At 53.4% G+C, this 12,331-nt stretch overlaps 1 protein-coding gene across 2 annotated transcripts; it reads right to left on the reverse strand.

Annotated features, from left to right (window-relative positions):
- Positions 1-2,233: 2,233 nt before the first annotated feature.
- LOC132515807 (protein FAM163A) lies at positions 2,234-9,874 on the reverse strand. 2 transcript variants are annotated; one of them, XM_060142159.1, is made up of 4 exons: positions 9,783-9,874; positions 6,131-6,151; positions 5,009-5,318; positions 2,234-4,403 (listed from the first exon to the last, which is right to left on the reverse strand). In XM_060142159.1, the coding sequence occupies exons 3-4, from the start codon at positions 5,099-5,101 to the stop codon at positions 3,987-3,989; spliced, it is 510 nt and encodes a 169-aa protein (XP_059998142.1). In that variant the 5' UTR covers positions 5,102-5,318; positions 6,131-6,151; positions 9,783-9,874; the 3' UTR covers positions 2,234-3,986. The 2 variants fall into 2 exon arrangements, 1 of the variants encoding a protein (XP_059998142.1); XR_009539191.1 differs by lacking the exons at positions 2,234-4,403; positions 5,009-5,318; positions 9,783-9,874 and adding an exon at positions 7,201-7,335 and having other exon boundaries at positions 5,922-6,151.
- Positions 9,875-12,331: the final 2,457 nt, after the last annotated feature.

Genomic DNA, 12,331 nt, shown 5'->3' on the forward strand with positions numbered 1-12,331 from the left:
CTCAGCAGGGCCACGGATGGACAATCTGGGGAGTCCAGGCTCAAGAGGAGGAGCTGGATGTCCTTTGGACCCCTTCTGACCTGACTTTCAAACCCAAGCCTTGAACTTGGAAACCAGTGAAATATGCACAGCACCAAGCTGAGAGCTGAGCTGTTGTACGTACGAATATTCTCTCCCTCATTCGTACAATTTACTGGGGCAAATGTGAGGCCAAAATTCAGTCCTAGGTTGATAGGACCCTTGGTCTCTCAAAGAGTCACAAGCAGTTATGAGGGAGTTTCCAAATGAAGGGGGAGGCAGTAATGGGCAGAGAGGTGGTCCTGGCAGCGTCTGGAACAGGCAGGGAGAAGTGGCGAGGGAGGAGAGGCTCTGGAAGGCTTGGGGGAGAGATGAAAAAGAGCCCCCAGGAGGCTTCCACCCTGATGCCTGAGCAATCCCAGCTGCCTCCACAGCTCAGACTTGAGTCCCCACCAAATCCTACTAACGACAATGGCTACCGTGTGCGCCAGGCTCACGTAATTTTCACAGCAATGGAATAAGGTAGGCATCGTGAGCCCAGTTGTACAGATGAGGAAACTGAGACACAGAGAGGTCCAAAAAGTTCCCTAAAATCACACAGTAAGTGGTGGAACCAGAGTTCAAAGTGAAGTCTAACACAAAACTCCACCCTCTGACCACCAGGACTAGATTGCTGGGATGTTAGGTCACAGGGAAAGAGGAGGCTTTGTGACCCAGCAGCTCTTCCTTCCCTGATTCCTGCGGTGCTCAGCACACCAGCTGTGGCTGGGGGACGAGGGGCTGGACGGTGCTGTGTGCTGGGCACCCTGAGACACCCAGAGGCCTCCTCCGACTTTAGAGCGGGGACCTTGACCCGAATTACAGGTAGGACCCCAGGGGCCTGGACAGTGAGGGTGGAGTGGAGGCAGGCTGCTCCCCAGGGCTCCGCACCATTGACTGAGCTCCTTCCGCCTCAGGGACAGCCGTGGCTACCCTTCAATCCCCTCTCCCAACAAATGACACATCCTTCCCGGATGAGAGCTCCGACGGAGGCAAGGAAAGGGATGGGGGTGTCGGGTAAAGGACACGGTGTCGGGGTGGACATGGCAGAGGGAAGCAGGAAGGGAGAGGAAGCTGGTAGATCTCAGTGTTGAAAAAGGACATGCTGGGCGATGAGAAGGGGCTTTCACTCTTAAATCCATGCCCAGCTGCCCCTTCCCCAGGTAAAGAACGGAGGACCCTGTGGGATTTCTATGTCCAATTCCTCCTTTATTTTGACATTCACTTAGTTGTGACTCCAAGTTATCAAAGATGCAGGGCAAGAAATCTGTAGCAGGAGCAGTGAAGTGGGGGTGGAGCGAAAAGGCGGAGAGAGCAGGGTGTCCCCTGCCTCTCCTCTTCCTGTTTAGGGTGCAGTTTGCAAAGTGTCCACATAGTGTCCCAGAGCACAGATTCGGCAGCTAAAAAGTACAGTGTGGTTGAGTGGGGTGAGCTTCCTCTTCCACAGGCAAGGCCCTTGTGGCTGCAGGGAGGCGGGCAGGCAACCTTGAGCCTGTGCCCTGAGCAACATGCGGCTGTGTGGCGAGGGCCGCGGCCACCATCTCTCCAATGCCCCAAACTCAGATTTTGATATGTGGGTTGATTTAGGCTGGGAAAGCTCTAGGAGGAGACAGGTTTGCACGAGATGCTTTTCACTCAGGGACCCCAACAGATCAGGGCCAAGAAGCAGGTGAGAGTTGACTGGGTCTTGATTTCTCCCAAGGCGGGTGGTACTGGAACTTCTGGGTGAGGAGGGGCAGCCCCTGCTGTGGTTGTGTGACCGTGGAATCCCAGGGCGGCAAGCGAGGCACTGGGGCTGGTCGTCAGGAAGCGGCAAGGATGCCCAGGCCCAGCAACTAGTGTCAAGGGGGCGTGCTTAGCCCAGTAAGGGCTGGCAGTGGGATGGGCATGAAAAGCTGCCGTCCTCAGCTGGTCCCTCCCGGCTCTGAAACACAGCTCATTACCCCACCTAGAGCTGTCTCCTGGTAGCAGAGAAATGTTATCATTTGAGGTCACTCAGTAGGACGGTCAAACATGTCTGCTTTCCACTGATGATTAAAATGGTTTTGCCTGCGAACCCTGTGTTTTACTGTGGTCTTTCATGCATTAACACAAATCTCTGCACACAGGATCAGGCAGTTGGCAAGTGCATCCAGCCCCTGCCAGGACTGCGGCAAGAAAGAGTGGTCTGGCTGGCTTCATGGAGCATTAAAGGGTCCTCAGAGTCCACCTGCGCAAGTCTCATTTCCCTGGAGAAAATGGAATCTCAGAGGAGATAAGAGACTGGTCCTAGAGCTCCTCTGATTCTCAACCCTGTGATCCTCGATTACAGGTTGAGATGCAAGGTGACAAGTGCCCAGAGTGATGCAAAAGGTGCGGCGAATTCTCTTCCCCTTCCCCAGCTTCACCCTCCCTGTCGCAAATGCAAAAATCAAGATTTCAGCAGAGGGGCCAGCTCCCTCCCTGCCCCACGTTCTGCAGCATTCGGTGACGCAAGAGAGTCTGGGGGTTCCTAATGCCCTTAGGAAGTGGGGGGACAGCCACCCCTCACTGCAGAGGCAACTGGGAAACTCATCAGATGCATTCACTCAAGCAGCATAAGGCCACAGCTGAGTTACAACTGGGAGTTGGACTGGGGCTAGAGTGATACAGCAATAAACAGGCCCCTGTCCTGTGGCTGGGGGGTGGGTCAGCGGAGGGAGGGCAGACAGCATGGAACCTGATTGCTAAGTCAAATCCCTCCCATCCTCAGAGCGAGGGCTGCCATCTGTGGTGAAACGAAGGGGTCCTGCTCTGTGGCCTCGTGGCTGATGCCCAGGGAGAACACCAGGTCTCTGGAGGGGCTTCCGTGGCTTCCACGCAGCAGCATTATCCCAGGGGAGACTCCGCAGGCTCTTCCTGTACCAGCCAGCTGGCTGCCGTGGGGATTGGCCGCCACCTTGATCGCCTTTCGCTCCTGCTGTCTGGAGTCAGATTTTTCTTTCTAGTTGGTACATCAGAGACCCTTCCGCCCTGCAGCTCCTGCAGGTGGCAAAGTCCTGGTGTGCACTGTTGGTGACAGGCCCGTGTGCACACACCTGGGAATGCACACGTCCTCGCAGGGCTGCATCCACGCACAGTGCTCAGCGTGGCGGACCAGGGCCCCGAGACCATCAGCAGGCTTTCCTTTGCTAAGCTACTCAAACTTTAGTAACAAAACTTGCAAAAGGTTCTCCAGCCAGGGCAGCTGGTTCCCGAGGCAGAGAAAGAGGATTTGTGGGGAGACATCCATTTTGGGTGCATTTCTCACAAATAACCTTATGCCACAGCCTTTAAAGTCCAGTCGACGTGTTCTGTGAAAACAGAGGCAGATGCAGATGTGATGTGTTTCAGGAAGCAATACCCGTGTTGGAACAGCTACAGGGAGTGCAGTCTCTAGAACAGGCGAAGTACAAAACTAGATTGTGAACTAGCTCTTGGATTCATTTCAGCAAGCAGGTCCGGAAGAGTCCCTTTAACCCCTTCCTCTCCCTTCTCGAGTTCTGCCAATGCCTCAGCTCTGGCCTCTCCCTTTGCCCTACACACCCCCCTTTCTCCTTCCATCCCCCAAGGACTCCGGAGACCCCCAGAGCCTTTGCTCAGCTTTCCTCTGGTCCAGCAAAGCCAGGGGACTGAGGGAAGTGAGAGGGTGGTGGCAGTGCTGGCACTGGCCACAGGACAGTCCCAACAGAGAAACTGTCTAAGCTGCCAACGTGACCTGTCAGGCCGCCACCTGTGGACCGCGGGGCCAGGCCCTGCCCTGGTTCTTAATGCCCTCAATAGCCTGAATCCGGGTGAGCCCTCCACTGTGGGAAAAGGAAAGCCAGGAAAACTGAGACCGTCCCTGTGGGCTGTGCTGGGGGGTGTCGTCCGCTGTCCCCATTGCTCCTGCTGGGGCAGCAAGCGCTGGTGCGTGGCGGGGGTGGAAGGGGTTACACGTCTGTGCTAATAGCCCTTGGACTGGTGAAGGCCTCACGGCCAGAGCCTGGCCACGTCACCGGGTAACTCTGGGGCGCTGCCAGTTGGAGGCATGGGGGTCCCCCCTCCTTGTAGTATGTGGGAGCAAAGGAGAGCCTCTCGCCTCCGCCCCCGTTGGGCAGCATGTCAGCCGTCCGTATGTAAAAGGGAGAGCTGTATAGGGAGCAGGCTGTGCAGTGGCTGGCCGCCACCCCGCACGGCTGGCCGCAGGGCTCTCTGGTGGGAGGCGCCAGGCCGCCTCGGCCGTCCAGGGCCTGGGAGCTGCAGGCATTGCAGGTGGGGCCTCTGCGGTGTGCGGGCAGGTCGTGATCCTCATCCTCCTCCTCCTCCTCGCGTGCATCCTCGGCTCTGCTCCTCTTGCAGCAGTAATACTGAGGGGAGAGTGGGGAGGGCTGCCTGAGGGCTGAATGCCCCCCTCTGGCTGCGCACAGGTGCCCACGGCCCTGCTCCGCTGAGGACCCCGCGCCAGGCGCTTGGTTGGCCCCGGAGAGAAAACTCAACACCAGAGGCCCACGGTCCACAGCGATGTCCTCCCAGCCCTGCAAGACCAGTTCCTTCCCTCTTCCTCCCCCTACTTCCTAGTGCATTGACTGCAGGCGGAGGCTGAGAGAGCGGGGAGGCAGAGAGGGAGGGACATACAGATCCTACTAAGCACAGGCTGGGGTGCGGGGAGCTGCTTTCAGAGTCTGCCCACATGGTGCCCTTCCCAGCACTCCAGAAATCTCAGACGCGCGGGAGACACAACACAGTGACCCGGTATTTTCCCAGCTCACTCTCTTGGGTGCCGAAGTGTGCAGGACGTGAGGGGAACATAGCTCCCTTCTGACAGCCCCCCAACTCCCAGCCCCCTTGACTTACGCCTCCCACATTCCACAGCTTTGGGCTTTGTCACGCCCGCAGTGGGCCTCCAGGTTCTGCCCCCACGTCGGGGACGTGGTTTGCTGGTGGCCTCTGGCCACAGGCCCAGGGGACTGACCTGGAGCCTACAGTAGCACAGGACGGCGATGATGCAGAGGAGAATGACCGTAGCTAGGATTCCGCCAGTGATCACAACCGTTCCCGCTGTCATCCGCCCGACGCCCCATCAAACTCTGCAAAGACGTGTGCGGAGAGGTGAGGGGCAGCTGCCCTCCTGGGCATGGGGCCGGGAGCCCTCCTGGAACTTTCTCAGCTGAAGGCATGGGGGACCCGAGAGCAGGGAGGGCCCTGGGCACTGGAACACCAGGGGCTTCCTGAAGACAGAGGGTAGCTGTGGCCTGGGCCAGCCTAACCTGGGGGGCTTATAGCTGCGGAAGGGAAGAGAGGCGGCACAGAGCTAACTGAAGGTGTGATTCTGCTCCCTGTTTCCATCCAGTTTCAAAGGTGCTTGCTGTCTTTCTGCTTTAATTCTCTTCTCCCTCTCCTCTCCCCTCTCCCCTCTGTTCACATCAGGCTTAACCCTCACCCCTTCCCCTACCCCACGGGGCCGAGACACAGAGAATAATAACTTCTGTTCACTGAGGCCTTAGTCTGTGTGAGGCACTGTGGTAAGCACTCCCCTGGTTATCTCAGTTAACCCTCAAAATAACCTTTTGAGATAGTTCTTGATTATCCTTACTTCACTCACGATGAACTGGGGCTTTGACTGATGTGACTGAGAGTCCACCCAGCCTGGTTCACCCCGGTGGCCATGCTCTTAACCACTGCCCTCTGGGGCACAAGAGCTGACGGTCCCCGAGCCCTTGACCCAGGTGGAGGGGACAGGGTCTGTACCTCAGAAGTTCCACCCTGGCTCCAACTCATTTGAGGGGCGTATCTCCTTTCTTTCCAATTCTTGGGTAAAACAAGGGCAAGGCGAGCTCAGAGGGAGCCGGCAGGCACATTCTGGCCCCTGGAAGGTTGGGGCGAGGCTGGCCAGACGGGTCCTGCTAATGGGGGCTAACAGGTGGAGGCGCGCTCCGGACGTGAGGCTGTCTGAGGGCCGAATCCCCTTTCAGGCCACTGAACGGGGATTCCTGACCCCCCAAGGCACACGGGGACCAAGGTGGGCTGTGTCAACGGAGCAGGAACGTGTGAGGAGACTTGGCATCTTGAGGACAGAATGACTGTAAGCACTTACGTTCATAAAGGGAACGGTGACCTGCAAGACAATGAAAGGGACGGAGATGTTGTTAGAAGAGTGTTAGCCTGAAAAAGGCCCCAAGGGTTAGATTAATCCCTGAGCTCCACCTCACCTCACCCTGCTCTCTCACCATGGGCTCTATCGTCAACAGGCCTAGAGGTCCCAAATCTGCAGCTCCAGCTGTGTCTCCAACTGCTTAGTGGACAGACTTGTCCCTCAGAGGCCCACACTGGCACCTCGAACCCAATTATGACAGGCTGTCATCGCCCTCTCTCCAAGTGGGCTCCCCGCCTCCAACCCCTCTGTTAGTGGTTCCACCAGGGCTGCCACAAAAGGTTTTGCAGGCTGTTGGTTACTCGAAGGGTAAGTGAGGGCTGGAACGCCAGCTGCTCAGGAAGCCGGGCGCCCTGCTGTGCTCACCTGGGGAAGGGGCACCTGTCTTCACCCAGACACCATCTGCTCCTCACCATTGTGTTCCTGGAGCCCTGTGTGCACCTGGCTCCGCTTCTAAATCACTCAAAGTGCTCACAGGGCGGTCTGTGGACCACAGCCTGGCAGCACCTGGAAGCTGGTTAGAAATGTAGCATCTCAGCCCCCACCACAGGCCTAATGAGTCAGAACCTGCGTTTTAACAAGGTCCCGGGTGATTATTTGCATATTAGAGTTTGACAAAGCTGTGGCGTGTTCCCCTAGATGCCCAGACTTTCAAATCCTCAAATTCTTCTTTGGTTTCTTCCAGTCTTCTGTTCTTCACACCAATTATGACTCTGCACCGCATCCCTGCACTAGGGCAAAGGTTTCCTAACAGATCTCGCTGGTTTTGTCTCTGAGCACCCTTCACGTCACCCACAGTTAGCCGTTCGTCATGCCCCTGCACCCCTCTTCCTCTGGAGACTTTTAGACTGAGCTTCAGAGGCTCTGCCCTCTTCCACTTCCCTGCATGCTCACCACCAATTATCTTTTCTTCCTCACCGCCCACTGTCCCCCCTGCATGAATCCTCTGCCCATCAGGTAGTCTCAGTTCTTAAGAAGCTTATAGCCAAGTGATGAAAAGACACTTAATATACCTTATGAACCAGAGATGCACAGACCAGGGGCTGTGGGAACACAGAGGAGGGGGCAGCTAACCACTTGGGGAAAAGTTCCATGGAACATGTTATATTTGAGCTGACTCCTAAAGGCTGAATGGGGGCTTGTCCAGTAGACCAGGTGGAGAGGACGGAATGCACGGTCCAGGAGTGTGAAAGAACACAGAGGCTCCGGGAACTGTAAGAAATCCGGGAAGGCTGGGGGTAGGGATGAAGCTGGAGAGGCTGTAAGGCAGGCAAGGAATTAGGATTTAACTCTCTTGAAGACAGTGGGGGTTCCTGAAGGGTTTCGGTAGGGGAGAGCATGCTCTCACTGTCTCCATCTATTTAAATTCTGCCCATCCTTCAAGGCTCTGAGAAGCCTTCCCTGACTGCCTCATGGTGATGCACTCTCTCCTGCTGGAATTCTACTGTAATGCCTTTCCATGTGCCACTTTTCAAATCCTGTCTTGGTATGATGCTTGTCAACTTTCATGTGGGATCATCTTGACTCCTGTGCTAAATTATGAGTCCTCTGGGATCAGGAGTTGCATCTTATACTGTAGCCTATCCTCCTGCAGCATTATACACAGTGCCTGGCACACAGCGGGTACTTAAAAGTTTGGTAATCATCTCACCATACAGCGTTTCTTTCACAGGCCTGGCAGTAATGACTCTGATCTGCCACCAGAGGGCAGCAAGTTGTATCTCTCCGCTCACATCTGATATGCAGACCAGAGCATCCTTGTTCAAGACCAATTTGACTTTGCCCAAATGCACAGTGAGCCATGCTTCAGGGTTCACTGGGGTATTTGTTGGGGGCGGGCAGGTGAACCTCAGCCTTGGGAGGACTTACACACCATCACAGCCACACCACTCCACCCTCCCCTGCTTCCCCTGCATGCTCACCCCTGAGGGAGACAGAGAGGCCTAGTGACCTGAAGTTGGAAGAGGCAGCCGTGGTCCACTCTACTGAAAGTTTTGGCCTAGTCCCCTGGGATGTGTCCAGGCTGTTTTAGAGAACGGGGAATTATGAAGCCATACAAGAACAGAGCCCTCCCTTCTTTGCCTTCCATGCCTGGCCTCCCTCTTTCAGTACCATGAAGACTGCACAGCAGAAGTGGCCTGGAAATGGGGAGCACTGCAGTGCAGGCAGAGCCACAGGGCTGAAGGCCCATTCAGGGCCCAACTGTGCCGCTTAGCGGACATCCCATCTTGGAAACTGACCTTCTTTCTCATGGTAAAAGAGAGATTACCAAAAAACTCAGGAAAAAGATTCATGTATGTGAGGGCCCCTTGTAACCCCTAAGATGTCCTTCAAACACGGTTATTTGTGGGGAGAAGGAAGGCCCAGACATTCTGTGATCACTTAAGTCTGGCCTGACAGTCAGAAACCAAGAAGGCACATGTGAAGTGCATGTGGTCAACTAGCCAGGTCCCAGCCAGCTTCCCAGAGGGCCCAGTCCTGGTGGTGCAGCTTAGCATTTAAATTCCCACACCCAGTGGCTCTCTATGATTTCAGGGGTGCTTATTTTCTCTTTGCAACTAGATGCAAATGATCACAATAACTCCCTGAATCTAAACAGCATTCACTGTACAGTTTACAACGTGTTTCCATTTCTGTCCCCATTTACGACGGGCAGGTTCTAAGATGGCCCCAGATGAGCCTCTCCCCTGGCAGTCATGCCTTGTGTACTCCCCTCCCCTTGAGGAGGGGTGCCACCTGTGACCTGCCTCTAACTAACAGAATACAGCAAAGGGGATGGGATGTCACTCTGTGAGTAGATTCTCAAAGATTCTGACTTCCCTCTTGTGAGCCAGCTCTCGCCCTGGCTGGTTTTGATGCAGCAAGTTGGATTCTGGCGAGGCCCATGTTGTAGCAAGAAACTGAGGATGGCCTCTGGCCCTCAGTCCAATGGACAGCAGGGTGTTAAAGCTATCAATCCAATGGCCCAAAAGGAACTGAACGGCCACTTAAGTGAGAGTGGAAGTGAATCCCTCCCCAGTTGAGCTTTCAGATTAAACTGTAATCCCAATGGACACCTTGAATGCAGCCTCATGACCAACCCTGAAACGGTGAACCAGCTGGCGATGCTTGGATTCCTAACTCACAGAAACTGTGAGATAATCGATGTGTGTTCTTGCAAGCTGCTAAATTGTGGTAGTTTGTTATACAGCGAAAGATAACTAACACACCTCCTTTGAACCATACAAAAACCCCACTCACAGGAGGGAAAGCCAGACCTTTCTACGATTTGCCTAAAGTCATACAATAGCAAGTGTCTGAGTCAGGACCCAAGGGCCAGTGCTGTGGAGTTTCTGTCGCACCAGTTGCCTGATTAATTTCCTCAGGCCTTGAGAACAAGGTCCCTACGTTCCCTCGCAGGGTCTAGGAGCTCTGGACAGAATGGATTCAGTAGCGACCAACTCAGGGGCTGAGGACAGCCAACAAGGACAAACCTGTTGCCAGCTGCAGACCCCCGGGGCCCGCCCTCTGTGACCAGGACTTTCTGGAGCTCCCTCTCCACCAACACCTCTCTCTACCCAGCATCCGGGCACCTTCTCCTGTGCCTCACACTTACGTGAAACAGCTGGAGCAGCGACGGCCCAGTCACGCAGGCTGTGCCTGAGCAGACAGCAGCTGGGGGCACGTCAGGGCCAAGGGTGTCAGTCCCTGACAGAGAAGAGAGGGGAAGGTCAGTGAGAGCTGGAAAGGGAGGCTGAGAGGACAGACAGGCACACGCTGGCACCTGGTTGTGACCCCAAGACTCTGGAGTGGACATCCCCAAGGGGGCTTGTTTCCTGATCTCCACGGCTGCCTTGGTCTGAGGTCCCTGAGCCTAAGAACCTGAGGTCAGACCTCTAAGGCCACATCGTATCCCGTCCTTGTTTCCCTCCCTCAGTGTCGCTGTCCGGAACCCTTGCCCAATGCACCATCAGGACAAGAGCCTCTCCCTGCTCTGGGAAGCAAGGCTCAATGGGGGAAGGGAGTCCAGCTGCCTCTTTCATACTCCACTGGAGAATGCTGACCTGTTCCCTGGCGGATGTGTCCTTGTTGGCTGCATGGCCGATCCCCCTCTCTCTGGCCCCACACACCTCTTTCCCATCTCCTTCCCCATTCTTTCCTGGGCCTGTCCGTATTCCCAGTGCCCAGAGCTGATCACTCCTTTCTCTTACTCCAATATCCCGACTTCCTCAGGCCAACCCACCAACCAGACAGTTGGATGGGTAAGTTCACGCAGATGTGCTGATTGAGGAGGGGGAGGTGAGACCCTATTGAGGAACCCAGTGTAGTCTAATTACTGGGGGGTCCCTTCAAGCCAAAATTCTTTACCCACTCAACATGGAGCATCTAGGCCTTACACTGGGAATGGGGTGAGGGTGGGGTGGAGGGGGGAAGGACACCCCCTGGTGGTGATGCTGGGCCCCTGCTCACTGTCCTGAGAAGGACGTGCCCCACTGGGTGTATTTGTACTGGGGAGGGAACTCAACCATTAACGGGATGCACTGAGCCACCTACCACAAGGACAGGGCCAACCACTTCCAGGTTCTCTGCCTCAGCCAGAAGCTGGAGGTCAAAGGACAGACATTTTCATGCCTCAAGGACTGGCACCACAACTACTGAGCCTGTGCTCTACAGCCCGCGAGCCACAACTACTGAGCCCGCGAGCCACAACTACTGAGCCCATGAGCCACAACTACTGAAGCCTGTGTGCCTAGAGCCCGTGCTCTGCAACAAAGAAGCCACCGCAACGAGAAGCCCACACACGGCAACAAAGAGTAGCCCCCGCTCGCCGCAACTAGAGAAAGCCCACATGCAGCAACGAAGACCCAATGCAGCCAAAAATAAATAAATTTTTTAAAAAGCAATGGGGCTGGCACAAGTTTTAATCTAGGGGCAGGGGCAGATTTCTCTCACTAAATACATTTTAAAGTAAAGGGATACTTGGATCATACATCATGATCAAGTGGGATTTATCCCAGGGATGCAAGGATTCTTCAATATATGTAAATCAATCAATGTGATACACCACATTAACAAATTGAAGAATAAAAACCATATGATTATCTCAATAGATTCAGAAAAAGCTTTCGACAAAATTCAACACCGATTTATGATAAAAACTCTCCAGAAAGTGGGCATAGAGGGAACATATCTCAACATAATAAAGGCCATATATGACAAACCCACAGCAAACATCATTTTCAATGGTGAAAAACCAAAAGCATTTCCTCTAAGATCAGGAACAAGACAAGGATGTCCACCCTCGCCACTTTTATTCAACATAGTTTTGGAAGCCCTAGCCATGGCAATCAGAGAAGAAAAAGAAATAAAAGGAATCCTAATTGGAAAAGAAGAAGTAAAACTGTCACTGATTGCAAATGACATGATACCATACATAGAAAATTCTAAAAATGCTAGCAGAAAACTACTAGAGCTCATCAATGAATTTGGTAAAGTTGCAGGATACAAAATTAATACACAGAAATCTCTCGCATTCCTATACACTAACAACAAAAGATCAGAAAGAGAAATTAAGGAAACAATCCCATTTACCATTGCCTCAAAAAGAATAAAATACCTAGGAATAAACCTACCTAAGGAGACAAAAGACCTGTACTCAGAAAACTGTACGATACTGATGAAAGAAATAGAAGATGACAAAAACACATGGAGAGATATACCATGTCCTTGGATTGGAAGAACCAATATTGTGAAAATGACTATACTACCCAAAGCAATCTACAGATTGAATGCAATCCCTATCAAATTACCAATAGCATTTTTCACAGAATTAGAACAAAAAATTTTACAATTTGTATGGAAACATGAAAGACCCCCAAACAGCCAAAGCAATCTTGAGGAAGAAAAATGGAGCTGGAGGAATCAGGCGCCCTGACTTCAGACTATACTACAAAGCTACAGTAATCAAAACAGTATGGTACTTGCACAAAAACAGAAATATAGATCAATGGAACAGGATAAAAAGTCCAGAGATAAACCCATGCACCTATGGTCACCTAATCTATGACAAAGGAGTCAAGACTATACAGTGGAGAAAAAACAGTCTCTTCAATAAGTGGTGCTGGGAAAACTGGACAGCTACATGTAAAAGAATGAAATTAGAAC

The sequence above is a fragment of the Lagenorhynchus albirostris genome, chromosome 2, assembly GCF_949774975.1.
Source record: "Lagenorhynchus albirostris chromosome 2, mLagAlb1.1, whole genome shotgun sequence".
Taxonomy (NCBI): Eukaryota; Metazoa; Chordata; class Mammalia; order Artiodactyla; family Delphinidae; genus Lagenorhynchus; species Lagenorhynchus albirostris.

What these genes read in the sequence shown, in the direction of transcription:
- LOC132515807 (XM_060142159.1), bottom strand. Translation starts at nt 5,101, where the DNA reads ATGACAGCGGGAACGGTTGTGATCACTGGCGGAATCCTAGCTACGGTC. An exon ending in TGTGCTACTGTAGGCTCCAG is followed by an intron (nt 4,404 to 5,008) that starts GTCAGTCCCCTG and finishes CTCTCCCCTCAG; the next exon opens with TATTACTGCTGCAAGAGGAG.